The sequence below is a fragment of the Leuciscus leuciscus genome (assembly GCF_965113295.1).
Source record: "Leuciscus leuciscus genome assembly, chromosome: 10".
NCBI lineage: Eukaryota > Metazoa > Chordata > Actinopteri > Cypriniformes > Leuciscidae > Leuciscus > Leuciscus leuciscus.
The window spans coordinates 28,237,542-28,257,715 of record NC_138734.1 but is presented as its reverse complement, the minus strand read 5'-3'; the positions used below and the strand labels follow the sequence as shown (position 1 = coordinate 28,257,715).

Below are 20,174 nucleotides of genomic sequence, written 5' to 3'. Positions count from 1 at the left end.
AACCTAATTGTTGCAAAACATAATGATGGCATTGGTTATAGGCGCCATTCTAAGCTTCTGAATGGTCCAGTGAGCACTTTTGGGGCCATAATACAGAAGTGGAAAGACAATAATTTCACCATAAATTTGCCTTGACCAGTGCTCCTCGCAAGATTTCTGATAGAGGAGTGAAAAGAATAATCAGAAGAGTTGTCCAAGAGCCAACACCAAGTTGTATGGTGTTTTTAGGGTAATGTGCTCTGCCATTTCTCCTCCAAATATGGTGTGTATTATGGCATCCAAACAGTTCAATTTTGCTCTCATGTGACCACACTATATTCTCTCAGTATTTCACTGGCTTTTCCAAATGTTGTGCAGCAAACTTTAAATGAGCTTCAACATGCTTTTTTTTCAGTAATGGAGTCTTGCGTGGTGAGCGTGCATACAGGCCATGGCGGTGGAGTGCATTACTTACTGTTTTCTTTGAGACAACAGTACCTGCTATCTGCAGGTCTTTTTGAAGCTCTCCACAAGTGATCCTTGGCTCTTGGACAACTCTTCTGATTATTCTTTTCACTCCTCTATCAGAAATCTTGCGAGGATACCTGGTCGAGGCAAATTTATGGTGAAATTATTGTCTTTGGGCAATTCCACGCAAAACTGTCACATCCATAACGCCAACTAAATACCATGGCATTGTGTTGGCGTTATGGATGTGACAGTTTTGCGTGGAATTGCCCCTTTCCACTTCTGTATTATGGCCCCAACAGTGCTCACTGGACCATTCAGAAGCTTAGAATGGCGCCTATAACCAATGCCATCATTATGTTTTGCAACAATTAGGTTGCGAAGGTCTTGAGACAGCTCTTTGCTTTTACCCATCATGAGATGTGTCTTGTGTGACACCTTGGCAATGAGACCTTTTTGTAGGCCATCATTTGGGACTGAACCAGCTGTTATTCATTTCCACTGACAGGGGGCTGGATTGCTTTTTAATTACTGTAAGTTTTCAGCAGTTGTCTTGGCTTTCCATGCCTTTTTGCGCCTGTTCAATACTTTTTCCCTGTGTCATTTCACATTATTACACATAACTTAATTTCTGTTTTTTGTTTCTTTGTATGTATGGCTTACTTGGGTTGTTACCAACATCTGGTGAAAATTTCATGTCAATAGCACCTTTGGAAATATATTTACTGAGAAAAATGATGACGTGTTCAATACTTATTTCCCCCGCTGTATATATACAGTATATATATATATTTTTTTATTATTCCTGGAAAGAGTTAATGCATACATACAGTGTTTTGGCATTTTATGTGCATGTGTGCATAACGTGATGTGTTTGTGTGCACCTGCATGCGTGTGACAGTGATGGACTGTGCCTGTCTCATTCTCCAGATGTGGTTTATATCTCTACTCCACGTTCCTCTGGAGGCCTGCTGAAAACCAGCCTGCTTACCAAAGCCCTATTGAGCAAATCCACTGTGTTTTCTGGCCAAACCGAGTCATTGTGCGTGGCTGTATGCATCCAGCTCAATCAATGCATTGTTAGCAATCTCTCTTTTCTAAACTGATGCCAATAGAGGCCTGTTATGAATTTCCTCAGGCTAATGCTATCAGCATTAGTCCATGAGTTCAGGGAATCACATCATCACTGCTGCATTGTGGGAACAGCACTGCCGATATGGGTGGGGAGTATTTGGGGACGTGCTCATTTTGATTACATATGAATTTATGTTGGATTTCGAATTTCTGGCTAAATTATGGACAGTGAGAAAAATAGAAAGACTTGTTTGGTTATTTGTAAAGCAATGTGTGTTTGAAATACATAGCTCTAGTTTTGTTCTAAAATCTAGAGAGCCCCCTACCTAGGCAGCATTTTCTGATTCAAAGGATGTTCCAAACAGTATAGGCAGCAAAATGATCTTCCCCTTTGAGATAACTTATTTGGTCTGAATTCAGGAAGTTCTACAGAGGCATTCCCATAACGCATTGCAGTAACCTGAAATGTTCAGTCAATGCTAAAACATATCAATAAAATCAGTCACATCTAATTAAAAATGAACTATGACCAAGGCCGCATTAATGGACGGGCTTACCTGGGCTGAAGCCCAGGGGCCTCCCAAGTTCAGGGGCCTCCCATGTTCAAGTTCATGATGAGCTGAAATGGTCATATTGTTTTAACTTACATTTACATTTTACATTTACATTTAGTCATTTAGCAGACGCCTTTATCCAAAGCGACTTACAAATTACAAAAACTTGTCAGATTTTGTCGCTGTATGTCGCTAGTCGCTTGTGGGCGTTGGTAGTGCTGTCGCTCTAATGTTATTGTTATGGTGCGTTCACACCAAACGCGAATAGAGCGTCTGGCGCGAGTGATTTCAATGTCAATGCAAAGACGCGTTTACGCGCGTCTAGAGGCCCCGCGGCGCGAATGAGGCGTTAGACTGCTCGTCTGGCCACATCTATACAAAACACCATCACAAGTGATATGATACAACTATATTATTTTAATTTGACTAGGAATTAGGCTCAAAAGAAACCGAATGCTGTTGGGAGAGTGTTTTTATATTACCACACAGCAGTGTTCAGGGATTAAATCATTTACTAGATTAACGATCGATCAATCTACAAATTAAACTCACTCATACTGTCATAAATGACTAAAACGTCATCCGAATTTGACAAATAATAAATTGTCTTGTCCCTAATAGTCAACATAATGCAGGGGAAACTGTAAAATGAACTGCAGCAGTGCTAAACTTGCATCATAAAACTACAACACTCGAACTATAAATGTATGAATTAAACTCACTGAGACTGTCGACAGTTTCTTTTCCATGCATTATTTTATTATATCCATGTTTGTGGTTAGTTACAGTCAAATCATATAACAGTGAAATCGCCCTTGAACTCTTCTGTCTTGCCTGCACTGCACTCGAGACGGTGACGGGAGCTGAGCTCCACTGAAAGGCTTCTTTCCTATTGGTTGTCGCTCGCGAAAATCGCTTCTCATTTGCATAAAGTTGAAATTTAGTTGCTGTGTGTGGTTGTTAAATAAAGTTTCTTGTGTTTATGTGCTCAGTGATATGTTAATAACAATATTAAAATTAAAAACAATATGAAAAAACTCACTGTTGTAGGTCTCGAAAGAAACTAATGCATTTTGTGATGTAGATTACCTAGATAGGCTTTTACACTTTTTTTAAATGAGACTCTATAAATCGAGGGGTTGGGGGGCCTACAAAACCTCTCAGCCCCGGGGCCTAACATTAGGTTAAGGCGGCTCTGACTATGACACAGTCCCAAGCCCTTCACTAGTGACTATTCTGGGGTGTGATGTCAAAGTAGACAAGAAAATATATTTAATATCAATATTAATTCATAAGAAGAAGATTCACAGTTCAGAGAATTATGACCCGACGCATGGCGTAGGGTGTAGGAGTCGTGTAAGTTTAGGTGAGAGTAGACGCCTCTCGAGTGTAGCAAATTAGCTCTATATGAAATATTAATAATCAATAATAACTGGTTATAATTGATTATGAATATTTGGATTAGTTAATATAATTAATTTACTGTCGTAAATTAATATTACAATCTATGAACCTATTTGTCCCATGAACACTCAGGATCAATTGTTTATTAACTCTAAGAAATGTACATTTCCGGGGCATGGGAAATGTCTTTCTTAATTTACAATACTACTAAGAGCAGTAACCAAGATCTAAATGATTAGTGACTCCAGTTATGAGCTTGAGACAAGGACAACTTTACGTGTGACATAAACAAGATTTTATTAACTAGTCTAAACACTTAAACTACTCTAACATACACACACATACATGCATACAGTTTACCAAGGGAAAGAGAGCTGAAGCAGAATACAGGAAAGCAAGAAATTATAGCATTGTTTGAAATCATTGTTTGTCAGCAGATCAACAGCCTTGAGCAAACCATCAGTTTAGTTCTAAAACGCCCTTCTTTAAAGGGGTAAGGATACTTAATGTATCAAATAATGAGACTTAGTTTGATACTTGCATGTCTCGCCCATTTGAATTAAAATGTCCTGATGCAATTTGTTGAGGCTCCAGTTGATCTTTGCTGATGTGGTCTTGATGAGAGAGAACCAGTGGTTCTCAGAGTATCTTTGGTGAATGGAAAGACAAGGCCGCAGCCTGGCACAAGCTTGGTGGGTCCTTAGAGGCTTCTAGTTCAGCATCATCTTCACGTCAGCATTTCAGAAAGGGACTAAGAGGGAGCTAAGAGCTGATCAGTGACTTTAAAGCGTGAAGATGGCACAACCTCTGGAGCTGTGTGAGCCAATGAGAAGATTTCCCTTTGGAGGGAAATTTTTACGACCCATTGTCCCTTTGAACATGCAATTTGATTGGATGTTTAACACAAGAATCTTTAAGATGCTTATAATACTAATGCGTCACAAAGTTAGCAGAATGTAATGTAAATTAACAAAACAGGGATGAAGATTGGAGTTTATAGAGACCAAAAATGCCGCACATATAATGTTGGTTAACCATAATATGCAAAGTCTGAAACATTAACCCAATTGAGTTTACAAGAATACAAACGCCACATAAAAGGGAAAATCATGAGATGGGAAAAATTAGATACATGTTTACACATTTATCAAGTGGTTATATATAGAATATATATAGGATTAACAGGGTTTTTATTTCTCTTCCTCTGCAAGAGTTTAAGTGAGAGTCGCAGCTCTCAGGACATTCCTTTCGCTCGTAAAATCAGTTTCAGTGTGTGTCCTGTAACAAGACACCGCGTCCTGCCAGTGTGTTAGCTTCATTTGGGGAACGTTCCACAGGCCTTATTTGGGAGAGTGAGTTTACACAGATTATTCATTAAATAAATGAATAATTTGTGTGTCTGATTGGTCCAGACGTTACACGAGGTTCAGACAAATAGGGCTGTGCAACAAACTCAAGCTCCTCTTACATTTCTCTTTAAAAATTCTTGTTTTAGACTTCTTATTCATGACCGTTGTTTTGTTTTGCTCTATCTTTTTCGCTTCCGCATTCGTCAATTCATCATACGTTGGGTCAGAATTCACTCTTTTGCCGGAACTAGACTCGCGTACGCCTATTACCGGAAGCCGGTGATTATAGCTCATAAAGTTCTAAATATGAATATTTTTCTTTTAAAAAATGTGTCGCTTCGCTAATAAACGTGGTCATGTTTATTAACCCCCTGGATGGATGCGCCTTTTTTGGACTTAAAAAAAATGCTACCATTCGCTTCCATTATAAAGCTTGAAAGAGCCAGGATAGATATTTTTTTATATAGCGCTGATTGTCTTTGGCTGAAACAAGAAAGTCATATTCACCTAGTTGAGGGTGAGTAAATTATGGGATGATTTTCATTTTTGGGTGAACTATCCCTTTAAAGTCTTTCCAGCGCTGGAAAGCTTCTCTGATGTTAAAGGAGTAGTTCACTTTCAAATGAAAATTAGCTCATGATTTACTCACCCTCAAGCCACCCTTGGTGTATATGACTTTCTTCTTTCAGACGAATACAATCAGAGTTATATAAAAAAAAATCCTGGCTCTTCCAAGTTTTATAATGGCAGTGGATTGCAACCAACAGATTGAAGCTCAAAAACGTGCATCCATCCGTCATAAACGAACTCCACGCGGCTCCGGGGGGTTAATAAAGGCCTTCTGAAGCAAAACGATGAGTTTGTGTGAGAAAAATATGAATATTTAAAACTTTATAAAGTAAAATAACTAGGACAAACATAATAACTTCCGGACAAACATAATAACTTCCGGACAAATGAACTTACGGATTCCACTTAAGTGTAAAGCGCAACTTATGCGAGTAATGCAACGTACTGCTGATATTTACGCTACGCCATGACGCACCACGCTACTTCTGACGTCACAAGTTGCGTAAGTTGCGCCTTAGGGGCAAGTAGACTCGCGTATGGCCGTTTGGCCGGAAGCTAGAATTTTACTCTGTAACGTGTTAAATATGAAGTAACATAATGCAACAACATAAAATGTGGAAAAAAAAGTAGGGGTTTGAATACATTCGCAAGCAATTTTACACACGCACGCACGCACGCACGCACGCACACACGCGCACACACACACACACACACATTAATTTATAGTTTTTTTAATTTGTGAAAATAATACACAAATACACTTGACCCAATTGAAATTGATTCTTCACTCTGCTTTTATTGATAATTTTTTGAATTTTGTTTGTGGTGTCTATGGGTTCTTGTCAGAAAGAAGAATATAAGTGTGATGTGAGATTATTGTTTTATTGTATTGAAGCGTCAGTTCCATTTGCATGTTGAATAGAGGGTTGTCGTCTGGCAGCGGCCTGGTTTGCCTCTTGTTCTGAGTTTAAATAGAGCTGAATGTGCTCCATTTTCCTGTCAGCGTGAGCGACGATAAACACAGAAAAGAGTGATGAAATTTAAGATTGAAAATCAAGAGGAACGACTGTGGTGGAGGCTGTTGTTATCCCCGGGAAAACAGAATGAAACGCTGGCTTAACTTCGGGGGAATTCTGCAGACAATTACAAGTTTCTGAGACGCTTTTCTTTTTATGTTTGAGTGTGTGTGTGTGTGTTTCAGACTGATGTCCTCTCTCCTCCCCATCTTTGTCTCCTTAATGCTGGGCTCTCTGGTAAAATAAACGCAGTAGACAAGAGTTCAAAGCTGCATTTGATGTTGTATTTGCCAAGAGGAGAAGTGAACAAAAGCGCTGAAAGCTTCTCTCGCTCCTGCTTTCTCTCTCTGTGATCTGCTGGTTCTCTGCCTCTAGTAATTTATAGTGTTGTGCAAAGGGCAGTGGCCATGTGTTATTAGGAATGACCATGGCCTAACTCTTTTTTTAATTTATTTTTATTTTACCTAATTCCTAAAAAATCACACACACACACGCATATAAATTTGCTTTTAAAAACCAAGCAAATTTACTTCACAAAGATGGTTGAGACACAAGTACCATCTCACTTTACTTAACATACACAAAAATTTTAAGAATATGACTAATACTGAATGATGAACAGTTATTAGGTAAGGCTATTAAATAACATTCCCAAACTAGTTTTTTTGTTAATACAATGAAGTTAGTAAGTTGGTATGAGCCACCAGTCATTTAAAAATATACAAAATAACACGCAGTGAAAATCAAGTGGTATTTTGGGGTTACGGAAACAACATTTATCATGGTAAATACACAATACTAACAAAATTGCTGTTTTTACTGTATTTTGATTAAATAAATGCAACTTTGGTGAGCCTAAGATACTTTTTTCAAAAACATAACATCTTACAAACCCCAAGCTTTTGAACAAAGAGTATTTTTTAGGGAATATGTTGTTGCATAATGGGATTCTTTATGTCTGTCTTTGCGTTTTCTCTACAGAAATGCATGAAATTTAACGTGGAGTCACCTATCTGGTTGTCTAAACAACAAATCCTCTGCACACTCAACCAGAGCCTGAAGGATGTGTTAAATTACGGACTCTTCCAGCCTGCGTACAACGGCAAAGCTGGAAAGTTCCTGGATGAGCAGCGCACACTGAAAGAATACCCACTTCCTGCCATCCCTCCTGTCCCGTACCTTGAGGTGAGGGCTTTTCTCTGACCTTACTCATGGAGCAGATCACACTGCACATCCATTTTCTACTCAGCTCATTCATTGTTTTCTTTCTACTAGTTTTGCCGGTGCTTTCTTTTACTTTCCTCTCTCATTTCATTCTCTTAATTGTCTTTCCCTGTGATTGGCTGAGGGAATGCGACACTAGTATTTGATACACATATGGCTGTGTTTTACACTTTTGGCTAAGTGCTATGCAAAAAAACATACACACGTTCACAGGATGTGTTTGACAGATGGGTTGATACAATCTATATTGGTCCCATATCAGTTATCAGGCGAAATTAGAAATTGGTAACAGTTTACAATAAGATTCCATTTGTTAACATTAGTTGATTACATTAGTTAACACGAACTGACAATGAAAAATATGTGTAAAGCATTTATTGATCTTAATGTTAATTCCAACATTTACTAAAACACTATTAAAGTCAAAAGTATTTGTTAATATTATTTAATGGACCTGACCTAATATGAGCTAACAAGGAACAGATTTATATTTTATTACTCATGTTTACATATATTATTGAATACTGTAGCAAATGTTTGGCTCATTGTTAGTTGATGCGTTAACTAATGTTACCTAGTTGGCAAAATGTTTCGGTCATTGTTGGATATGTATGTTCGTATCGATATATAGTCTTATGTAGTTTAATCCCTACTTAGAAGGTCATACCCCCAAATCCCTCCATAATTCACACCCTATTCTTGAGGCACACTCTGTGCACCAGTAAAATAAAATCTTGGCTTGCTTACTGTGTGTTCAGCAGATCTCATTTTGGCACCCTGCCGCCTTGAGTATATCTCCATTGTTCCATTCTCTTCTGTCAACCTGTGTGGTCAGGAATACTCCGATTATCATTTCACCTGATTTATCATTGTAATTTTGACTTTTGTGGGGCTGCATTTGAGCAAGAGAGCAAACAAGAGTTGGCTTCTGAAAAATGGCCTCTCCATATTTCTGCTGTAAGCCGATAAATGACAGAAAGAAATCATTTCCTTTATGCAGTTAGGCTCTTTCTGAATTTGTTGCTGCACTAAATTTATTACAAATGTCTCCTAGGTGCCATAAACCATGACAAGCATGAATTAATGTCTCAACCCGTTTGCCATCAGTTAAAGACACACATCTAAATAAGCCTCTAAATATGTTTGACTGTGTTATAGACGTACTGACATAACCTACAAATCCTCTGCAGTCAGGAAGCATAGCACTATGCAGGTGTGATGCAATAGTAACTACTGTATAATATCTATCTTTAGATATTATATTGTTTTGAATATCTGTCATTCTATCTATCTATCTATCCATCCATCCATCCATCCATCCATCCATCCATCCATCAGTCATTCTATTGTTTTATACTGTATATATCTGTCCATCCATCCATCCATACATCCATCCATCAGTTGGCTATATCTATTTCATCTTGTAAAGTGACTTTGAGTTGTTGCAACCAATGCACTATATAAAATTAAAATGGTATTATTGTGATTATACTGTATATACATTTGATTTAAAATAATGTAGACTTAAGTAAACTTATGTCAAACTAGCATCAAGTTAGTTTCCAATTTCAAGTAATCTCCAGTCCACACAAATTACAGCCTATCAGAAAATATTTGATACAGTTGTGCTCAAAAGTTTACATACCCCTTGCAGAATCTGCAAAATGTTAATTATTTTAACAGAATAAGAGGGAACATACAAAATGCATGTTATTTTTTATTTAGTATGGTCCTGAATAAGATATTTTACATAAAATATGTTTACATATAGTCCACAAGACAAAAAAAAGCTACATTTATAAAAATGACCCTGTTCAAAAGTTTACACACCCTTGATTCTTAATACTGTGTGTCGTTACCTGGATGATCCACAACTGTTTTTTTGTTTTGTTTTGTGATGGTTGTTTTTGAGTCCCTTGTTTGTCCTGAGCAGTTAAACTGCCCAATGTTCTTCAGAAAAATCATTCAGGTCCTGAAAATTCTTCAGTTTTTCTTATTTTGTTTAAACGCACATAATTTATTTTTATTTTTTTAAATTGTACTTCCCTTCGGAAGCAACAGAAGTTACATGCTTGCATGTTTCCAGGAAGACACAATTTATTAAATACAATTTACCTTGATCTTCAAATTCAAAAAGTTTTCACCCCCCGGCCACCAAAACGCCGTTGTCGTGTAAATGAACGGCCAAAGCGCATAAAAATGTTTCAGATTTGAGTTGAAACCAGTGTTGTGTAAATGGCCCCTGAAATTTTGGATCCGTGCCAGGCACCTCCCTGGATCTTAATCAGAGAACCTGTGGTCAGTCCTCAAAAGGCGAGTGGACAAGCAAAATCCCTTAAAGCGGCAGTCGGCAAGATTTTTTTTGATCATATTCACTACAACCGACACTATGTTCCAACAGAACAACCCGCGCAAAAAAACCTGCGCTTCTACCTCCACCTAGTTAGTTGTTTTGCAAAAATCCACCGCTCCCGGTTGTTCTGGTCCAATCAGCGCAGGGCTGTGTGAGATTTGACTGTTAATCACAGTTCGTGCACACGTCACAGATCCCCCCTCCCCCCTCGCACACGTTACAATATCACATGCACACGCCTGAAGTTCACAGGTGTGTTGGATTGTATGAAGCGTGATGACGGAGAGAAAATCTACTAACAAGCTTCCAATTCCTTGGTTAAGAACCAGGAGGTCCAAAGGAGGCCTACCTCAGAGTACTCCATGGTGTTGACTGATGCTGATGAGACGGGCGCGTTCACAGAAAATCCGGTGCACACGCACTGACGAACACGAACTCGATGGGAGGGTGCTCAGTGGTAGTGGGGGGGGGGGGGGCATGAGAGTTGTAAACATTAAACATTTTGGCTAAGTCCCCTCAATCTGCCAGACTTGCCGACTGCAGCTTTAACCATCAGTCAGGATTTGGCCCAGAAGCTGATATCCAGCATGCCAGAGTTTATGAAGAACAAGGGTTAACACTGTAAATAGTGCATATATTGAATGTTTTTGCCAATAAAAGCTTGTCGTTGTTTTCCAGTATACCACAGAAACATGTGGAAAAATTATACATATACTGAAGCAAACTTTGCAAAACACAAAATGTATGTCACTGACGATACTGTTGGCCACAGCTGTAGACTCTTTGTCTGGTAAAAAGCAAAACTCCCAACCATGAGTGATATACCACGTGCGTAAACAGATGGGGAGGCGTTTTGTTTGTGTGTATGTGTGCGTTTCATCATTTCCCAATGCAACCCGCTGCACGTGAGCGGTCCACAATCGTTTATTGTGCTGTCATTGCTCCTGGCTGAGCGTTGGCACGCTTAATATGGTTCAGACACCATCACTACACAGCAGAAGGTCCATCGACACACCCAGCGGGTCTATAGATCTGCCACATGCTGGCCTCCCATCATGTGTCTCTATGGTCAGATCTTAATGGAGGAGAGCGTTGGAGCTGTGGGTGTTCGTGACGCCCTGCCCTCTTCACGGGCACGTGGATTTGTGTACAGCATTCATTTCTGCAGCTCAAAGTCATGGCTGTTTTGCAGTGATGTTTTGCACTATGGTGTTGTAGTTGGTGTCATGCTTGGGGATTGATGGCGCTGAGGTGCAGGACAGAAGAATTTTGGGTAGTGCTGAGAATTATAGTGTCGGCTCGCTTGTACTGCAACTGCCCACAGCCAGAGAGACGAGTAGCACAGCAGCGGGATCCTGTGGTGAGTTCTGAGCGTGTAAGATCTATTCACTCTTGTTGTTTGTTAGCTTTTGACATGTTTTCTGTTTGATCATGACGTTTTTGACTTGGTTGTTCCTGAGGCGTTTGTTAATGGCCTTGAGTTTGACAGCGATACATTACTTTGAGTTTCCAGTCTGCCTCTGAGTTTCTTAAACTTTGCTTTTGTTGTCATGGTAGAAATGCTGTTTTTTGGGTTTTTTTTTTAACCCCATAAAGGCCAATTTATACTTCTGCGTCGGGTGCGCGTAGAAGGTACGGCGTAGCATACGCATTGACGTGTACCATACGTCGTACCCTTCGCCGTACCCTGACGCGCACCTCCTCAAAAATGTAACTACGCGTCGCGGCGACGCGGACCGCAAGATCTGTGATTGGTCGGCTGGATAGCATCGCGTTTCCTCCTACACTCTGCACCGCCCGCCCGCCATTTTTAAATTCCGAAGATCAGTGAAGAGCCATGGAAATAGACCAAGTAACCGAGAGATTGCTTGAAGAAGTGCGGAAATACAGCCATCTGTATGACTCCTTCAGTCGCCATTGCTCGTAGAAACCTAAACTCAAAATAGCCGCGAGGAATGTAAACACAGTGGAAATGGAACATTAAAACCCACCCGCGCCAACTAGCGTTTCGGCGGTGTAACTGCACATCAACACAGACATTCCCAGAAGTATAAATGCTCACGACGGCGTAGCCTACGACGTACACTACGGCGTACCTTCGACGCAGAAGTATAAATTGGCCTTAACTCAAGAGGATCGTTTTCTATCAGTTATCTTGGTCTTTAAAGGGATAGTTCACACATTTTTTTTTTTTTTTTTTACTTGCCCTCAAATTTGTATGACCTACAGATTGAAATTTAAGTCGTCATTCACTGAAATCCAGATGTTCGCCCAGCTATTCTTGGCATATTTATTCACTGAAAAAATTTGAATACATTGAATTAAATGTGAGATTTTGAAGTAGAAAGACTGAAATACATTTTTTATATATTTATAAAACACTATTAATCTTAACTTATTTTTTATTTTGTTTTTTATTTTATTTTATTTTGGCACATGACTTCAGAAGTCATGGAAATATAGCATAAACATTATATGGTCTACTGTCATGGTGCCTTTTTGACCTTTACGTTCTGAAAGCTCCAGTCTCCATTCATTCATTGCAATTGCATAGAAAAGAGTGATCAACATCTTTTTTTCCAAGACAAAATAGTTGCACGTTTGCATTGACACGAGGATGAGTAAATGATGACAGACTTTTACATTTTTGGGTGAACCATCCCTTTAAGAGCGAAGTGTGTAATTGTTTTGATGGTTTCGAAAATACTTTCTCCTAAGTTAATGATGCAGAGACAATTATAAATACAACATTTGTAAGTTGAATTCATAAAGAATATAAAAGTGGCATAGTGGGACTTTCAACTTTTTGCTCTATTTCTTTAGCTGATAAACTTTAGCGACATGTAAAACTTTCGGCTCAACCAATGATGTGAATTTAGGGCTGTCGAGTCATTATTTTAGTGATTTTTGCTTATTTGGTGCCACTTGTGGTGTAAAAATGACAGACTTCACCTTTCATCCCCAAAGCATGTGCATTCCTTTCAACAATAACTGCCGCTAGACTGAAAAAAAATTTAAAAAGGAAAATTTTAACTTTTGCAAGTTATTGCTTTTATACTTTAAAGTTCATTTCACATGTATAGAATTGAGTAAAATCTTCTTAACCTAGTAACGTAAGATTAACAAAGATAATAAGTAAACTTAACTTGGCAAGTTACAGTTTGTTTACTCACTCTTTGTTTGAAAATTTTACTCAAACAGTGTAGCACTAGAAGTCATGCTTTTAAAGCGTATGGTTTACTTGGAAACATTTAAGTAAAAAAAAAAACTGTAGATTTCTTGTTACACTTTGTAAGACAATATATCTACACAATAAAGGAAGTACTCAACTGAACACAGAGACCACAATACACTATAACGGTAACAATCAGTGGATAGTTTTTGAGTATGAATGGGACATTTTGAGTAGAAAATGAACTCCAGATGTCACAAAACGGCAAGTTACTGAACCTAACAACAAAAGTGATAAAACAGTGTAAATACAACTAGAAAACAGTGTTTTGTTTTGTTTTTTACTTTGGCACTTTCTCAAAAATCATTGATTGTAAACATAAACAATTCTAAGTAAAATATACTTATAAGTTCAAGATTTAATTTCTTCAAGCTTGAATTGTTAGGCCTATATAATTAACTTTTTAAATTCTTGCCTGAACTAGCTTATTCAATGTAGAAAATACATTTGTTTTCAAAAGTCACTAAATACAAAAGTCACTGCGACTTTTATACTGAAAGGACTGAAACTTGTGAACATGGAAAAGCAAGACCTATGCAACCTATGGACGCAACTGACAAATGGATAGCGTGTCAGGGCACGTGAAAACCCCTTAACTGTTAAAAGGACAAGATATCGCTGTGGACATTTAAACAGATTTTTTTATTACGAATATAGGACTGGCTATATAAAATAAAATAATTTTTTAATTTCTACTTGCTGACCTTCATCAACCCTTTATTTACCTAAAAATTCCATACAAGTACAAGTGTTCGATATGACTATATCACTGTATATTGTAGTCTTACAATAGCTTTGTGTGAGTAACAGACTGAAGTCTTAATTCACTAATAATCTTTAAAATTTTGTCCATTTTTACATGAACTTTAACCCTTCTTGACCCACAGGAAATCTGATTCATTACCTTGAATTTGTACATTTTATTTATTTTTTTACAATAATATTTAAAACATAGAGACATTAAAGTAATTGATCTGTTTTTATGTTGTAATTTTCTCAGCTGTATGTGTTTTAAAAGACTCTGCTGTCATGTTCCTCCTCATGTTTTGCCTGAATATGCAGTTTGCTGACTCACAGCAGGTTTTCTATTAGAAGACTGATCCGGAGTGCAGGTGTAATGTAGATGTGCAGATGTTGTAGCAGCTCACAGTTATGATTACAGCAGTTCACACTCTAGCACAGTCTGTCGTCTTCCACTTAACAGTTTCAGCAAACATGGCTATAACTGAACGATGTTAGAGAGAATAAAGATTGTGATATTAACAGCGCTTTAAGGCTAATCCATGCTGTGTTTTTTTTTTTTTTTGGCAGTTTCGCTACAAGAGGCGAGTGTACACACAGACCCACCTGGATGAAAAACAGCTGTCGAAACTTCACACTAAGGTAAGAGCTTTAGTCTCTTCCTTTTACCCACAATGCATCTGGCTGATCTGCTTTCACTATAGCCACATTTTTTTTTTTTTTTTTAAGTTCAGTGGCTATTAAAGTTCCTCTATGTCATTATTCGCTGTGATGGACTGTCCATCTGTCCAGGGTGCTTTTCCCTGCCTCTGGCCTACGAAACTGGGATAGGCTCCAGCCCTATGACCCTAGAAGTTTGTGTGAATGATGAATGAATGTCATTGTTCAGGTTTAAATTCAAGTGATGTCACATGGTACCTGTTGCTTTTCTCAACACTGGACTCAACAGTGATTACTTGATGTGGATTTGTATCATTTTATAGGGAAATTTTAATTTGTTCTTCAGTGAAAAATCATTCTAATTAATAGATTTGAATAATTATGCTTTTTAGCTTAATGATTCAGCTTTCTGAGCCGCCTAGCGCCCTCTAGAGGAAGTTTGTCTCATAGAAAATGGTCATTAGCTAGTCACATCTGCCACCCAACGGTTCCTGGAATGCTGAAGGTGTTGAGGTGTCATTGACCTGTTTAGATAGATGATGGTGATGATGACATTGATGATGGCAGTAATCATGAGTAGCATGAACATGTATGACATGACCGTAACCACCTCTGCTCTTCACAGATCAACAACACTTCTCATAAACACACACCGTAATGTGCCGCAATTACCAGCCAGTCCAATCAGCTCCCCTCTCATCATGTTAATGCTGCTGTTTTTGGCCTGTCTGGCCTCAATGAACGAGATCTCTTCTCATCTTTCCAAGAGAGTCAGAGTTATGGCCTAAATCAAAATGAGCCATTAGCGCAATAAATGAAAATCAATGTTGGCTTCGTACCAATTTCGGCATCATCATGTCGGTTTGAATCCTCTATTCCATCCAATTAGACGAGAGCCTTTCTTTAGATGACACCGATAATACCACACGGCTGACGGCGTCACCCTGAGTGACCGTATTACTGCACTGAATGAAATGAAATAGTCATAATCAATGAATAATCTACACTAGTGCTTATTAAAGGGTTAGTACTCTGAGAAATTTGTATTCTTTCATCATTTGTTCACCGGTATTTCATTCTAATGATTTTCTTTCTTCAGTGGAACACATTTTTAGCAGAATATTCATGCTCTATTGCATATAAAGTAGATGTTGATTTATACTGAGGGCTGTAACTTGCATAGACTTTGAGGGGACATATATAGTGAATATTCAGATTAGTGCTCGAACAATATGACTTTTCAAATCCTTATCATTTTATCCTGAATATTTGTTTACATTGTTGCTGTCAAGCTCCAAAAATGACGAATAATCATCATAAAAGTACCATTAAAAGACCAGAATTTAAGTTGTTATTCACTGATAATCTTTCCCTTAGTCCCCCTGTGGTGAAAATCAAGCTTTTAATGTTGTTTATATGTAAATGTTGTGTTTTTAATATGCTTTAAGACAAACCTTGTGCAAATTCATAAGTCAAGTCAAGTCAAGTTTATTTGTATAGCGCTTTTCACAATACAGATTGTATCAAAGCAGCTTCACAGTATTAAATTAAAATAATACAACAAAGTTTGTTTCAAGAGGAATTTATTGATTCATAAAATAAAATTAAATATCCCCAAAATATCCCCAACTGAGCAAGCCAAAGGCAACAGTGGCAAGGAACCGAAAAACTCCATCAAGTGACCTAATGGCGTCCTAAAACTCCATCAGGTGACCTAATGGAGAAAAAAAAACCTTGGGAGAACCCAGGCTCAGTCGGGGGCCAGTTCTCCTCTGGCATTTATGAGCTAGAGGCCGGATTGTAGTTTGAACTGTAAGATTAAAAATATTATATGAATGCCTGGCTGAAGAGATGAGACTTTAATCTAGTTTTAAACTGGGAGAGCGAGTCTAAGCAACGAACAGTATCAGGAAGACTATTCCAGAGTTTTGGAGCCAAATGTGAAAATGCTCTCCCTCCTTTGGTGGTTCTGGATATCCTAGGTATGACCAAAAGCCTTGAATTTAGTGATCTTAAAGAGCGCGATGGATTATAGGGCGATAGAAGATCCGTTAAATAGACTGGAGCTAAGCCGTTTAGGGCTTTATAAGTCAGTAGCAATACCTTATAATTAATACGGAGCTTTATAGGTAACCAATGCAGTGATGATAAAATCGGTGTTATATGATCATATTTTCTTGATCTCGTAAGAACTCTAGCGGCGGCATTTTGGACTAACTGTAGCTTGTTTATTGAGGATGCAGGACAACCAGCTAATAAAGCATTACAGTAATCCAGTCTCGAGGTCATGAATGCATGACCTAACTTTTCTGCATCAGAAACTGATAGCATATTACGTAGTTTAGCAATGTTTCTAAGGTGGAAAAAGGCTGTTTTTGTAACATTTGAAATATGATTTTCAAAAGACAGGTTGCAATCGAGTAACAGGACATCCTATGATGTTAAAGTTGTATTGTGCGAGGTTTTGTGGGCGGTTTTTTGAACCGATAAGTATTACCTCTGTCTTGTCTGGATTTAATAAAAGAAAATTACGCGTCATCCAATCTTTTATATCTTTAACACACTCTGTCAATTTGGAAAATTTAGCGTTTTCATCCGGGCCGTGATGAATTATATATTTGAGTGTCATCAGCATAACAATGGAAACTAATTCCATGTTTCCTTATAATATTTCCAAGTGGCATCATATATATTGAGAATAACAGAGGGCCTAACACAGATCCCTGCGGCACTCCATAGTTTACTGGAGTTATGATCGATTTTTCTCCATTTAAATAGACAAAATGGTAGCGGTCAGATAGGTATGATTTGAACCAGCTTAGTGCTTGTCCTTGAACACCAGTATAATTTTGTAGTCGATCTAAGAGTAATGTATGATCTATAGTATCGAACGCAGCACTAAGATCAAGTAAAACTAGTATTGAAATACAGCCTTGGTCAGAAGCTAAAAGTAAATCATTTGTGATTTTAACGAGCGCAGTTTCAGTGCTATGATGCGGTCTGAATCCAGACTGAAACTTTTCATAGATATCATTTTGTTGCGAGAAAGAGCCCAGTTGAGCGGACACCACTTTTTCTAATATTTTAGACATAAATGGAAGATTTGAAATGGGTCTATAATTTGCTAGATTATTATGATCTAATTGTGGTTTCTTAATGAGAGGTTTTATAACTGCCAGTTTAAATGTTCTTGGAACATGACCTAAAGATAAAGACGAGTTAATAATATTGAGGAGAGGCTCTTCCACTACAGGTAACACTTCTTTCAGTAGTTTAGTTGGTATAGGATCTAATAAACATGTTGTTGTTTTAGATGAAGTGATAAGTTTATTTAACTCTTTTTGTTCTATAGTTGTAAAGCACTGTAATTGTTCTTGCGGGGTGATAATTGAAGCTGAATTATAAGGCGCAATTGAAGATTGAACGTTTACAATTGTGGTTCTGATGCTTTCTATTTTCTCAGTGAAGAAGTTCATGAAATCTTTACTGAACTGTAACGGGATATTTTGTTCGGGTGACGTCTGTTTATTTGTTAGTCTATCCACGGTGTTAAATAAAAACCTTGGATTGTTTTGGTTGTTTTCTATTAGTTTGCGGAGGTGCTCAGCCCTGGCCGCTTTTAGGGCCTTTTTATAACGTGACATACTGTCTTTCCACGCGATTCTAAAGACCTCTAAATTAGTTTGTTTCCATTTACGCTCTAAAATACGGGTTTCTCTCTTTAAAACATGCGTAGTATTATTGTATCATGGTGCTTTATTTTTCTCTCTGACCTTTTTTAATTTAATAGGTGCAACCACATCCAATGTTCTAGAGAGAATGGTGCTCATAGTGCTAGTTAGTTCTTCTAGTTCATCTGTTTGTTTGGGTTCAGGCAGCAGCTGAGACAGATTAGATAAGCAATTTGAGAAATTATCTATGGATGATGGGAGGATTGTTCTGCCTGGTTGATAACGCGACGCCGCATGACATATTACAGCAGTACGTAATATGCAAGTTACCATGTAGTGATCAGTGACTTCATCACTTTGTGGAATGATATCTATATCGGTTGGATCGGTTCCATGTGATATAATTAAATCGAGTGTATGATTAAGACGATGTGTTGGCCCGGTGACGTTTTGCTTGACCCCAAATTAATTTAATAAATCTGTAAACGCAGCTCCTAACGCATCATTTGGATTATCTACGTGTATGTTAAAATCTCCAACCATTAATGCTTTATCGACATTGACTAATAGGTCTGAGAGAAAATCTGCAAACTCTTTTAGGAAATCAGCCTAGGAAAGGCCCTGGCGGTCTATATACGGTAGCCAAGGCTAGAGATAATAGGGATGTTTTTCTAACATCTAAGAGCGTAACATTTAGAACAAGTACTTCAAATGAAATAAACGTAAATTATAACCCGTTTTCTGAGTAACATTTAGAATATCTCTATAAATGGTTGCAACACCGCCGCCACGACCAATCAGACGGGGCTCATGCTTATAACAGTATCCAGGAGGAGTAGACTCATTAATACCGAAATAATCATTTGGTTTAAGCCAGGTTTCAGTAAGGCAAAGTACATCGAAGCTATTATCTGTGACTATTTCATTTACAATAACTGCCTTAGGTGTGAGTGATCTAATGTTTAGAAGACCTAGCTTTAGAAATAGTTTTTGTTTACTAATAGCAAAATTTTCTGTTTTAATAACAATTAGATTTTTCCTAGATCCTGCAGTAGATTTATTATTTGATCTCACTAAACGAGGAATAGACACGGTTTCTATGCAATGTTCTACACTAGTATTTATATCAGTTAAATTGGTGCAGCAGAGACTATGATTTGGACTTTTGGTTACTAGTCAAAGGGTATTTAACATTTTGGAGATGTTATCCGACAGAAGATCCGCTCCGAATCTGCTTGGGTGTAAGCCATCAGCACGGAAAAGCCTAGGACGCTCCCAAAACAGATTCCAATTATTTACAAAGAGCAGTTTCTGCTCATTGCACCATAACATTAACCATTCATTTAGCGCAAATAATCTGCTGAACTTTTCATGCCCTAATCGGTACGTGGGAAGCGGTCCTGACACAATGATCGTTGTTTCAGGCGATGTGCTGCGCACCGTATCGATCAGATTCCTGAAGTCTTTCTTCAGAATCTCCGTCTGGCGCAGCCTGATGTCGTTCACTCCCGCGTGCAGGACCACAGTTCCGACGCGCTCATCACCGTTCAGGATCTCGGGAACGCGAGCAGCGATTTCAGAAACACGAGCACCAGGAAAGCAGTGACTGTGCACCTTACTTTTACCTAACGTAGCGTGTACGTGCCGAACGATGGAATCGCCGATGATCACAGCATCGCGTTCTGTTTCGCGTAGAGGGGAGAGGCGGTTTTGTGTGGATAACTCGAAAACCGGGAGGGTCTGAGAAAGTCTTGGTCTAAACCTGACTCGCGTCTTCCGCTGCGGAACCACCCAGGCTTCGTGGTGGCGTGTTGGAGCCGGAGTGAACGAGACCATGGCTGATCGCGACCGATGCTGAGGAACGCACGGAGTAGACGCG

At 38.5% G+C, this 20,174-nt stretch overlaps 1 protein-coding gene across 9 annotated transcripts in view; it reads left to right on the top strand.

Annotated features, from left to right (window-relative positions):
- shank3a (SH3 and multiple ankyrin repeat domains 3a) overlaps window positions 1-20,174 on the top strand; it is a gene marked incomplete at its 5' end in the record, with an annotated part of 375,301 nt that overhangs the window by 190,654 nt on the left and 164,473 nt on the right. For all 9 annotated transcript variants that reach the window (XM_082181750.1, XM_082181745.1, XM_082181746.1 and 6 more), the window contains 2 exons: window positions 7,396-7,599; window positions 14,535-14,606. In XM_082181750.1, coding sequence (XP_082037876.1) covers window positions 7,396-7,599; window positions 14,535-14,606 — 276 coding nt within the window. The remainder of the gene's footprint in view (window positions 1-7,395; window positions 7,600-14,534; window positions 14,607-20,174) is intronic.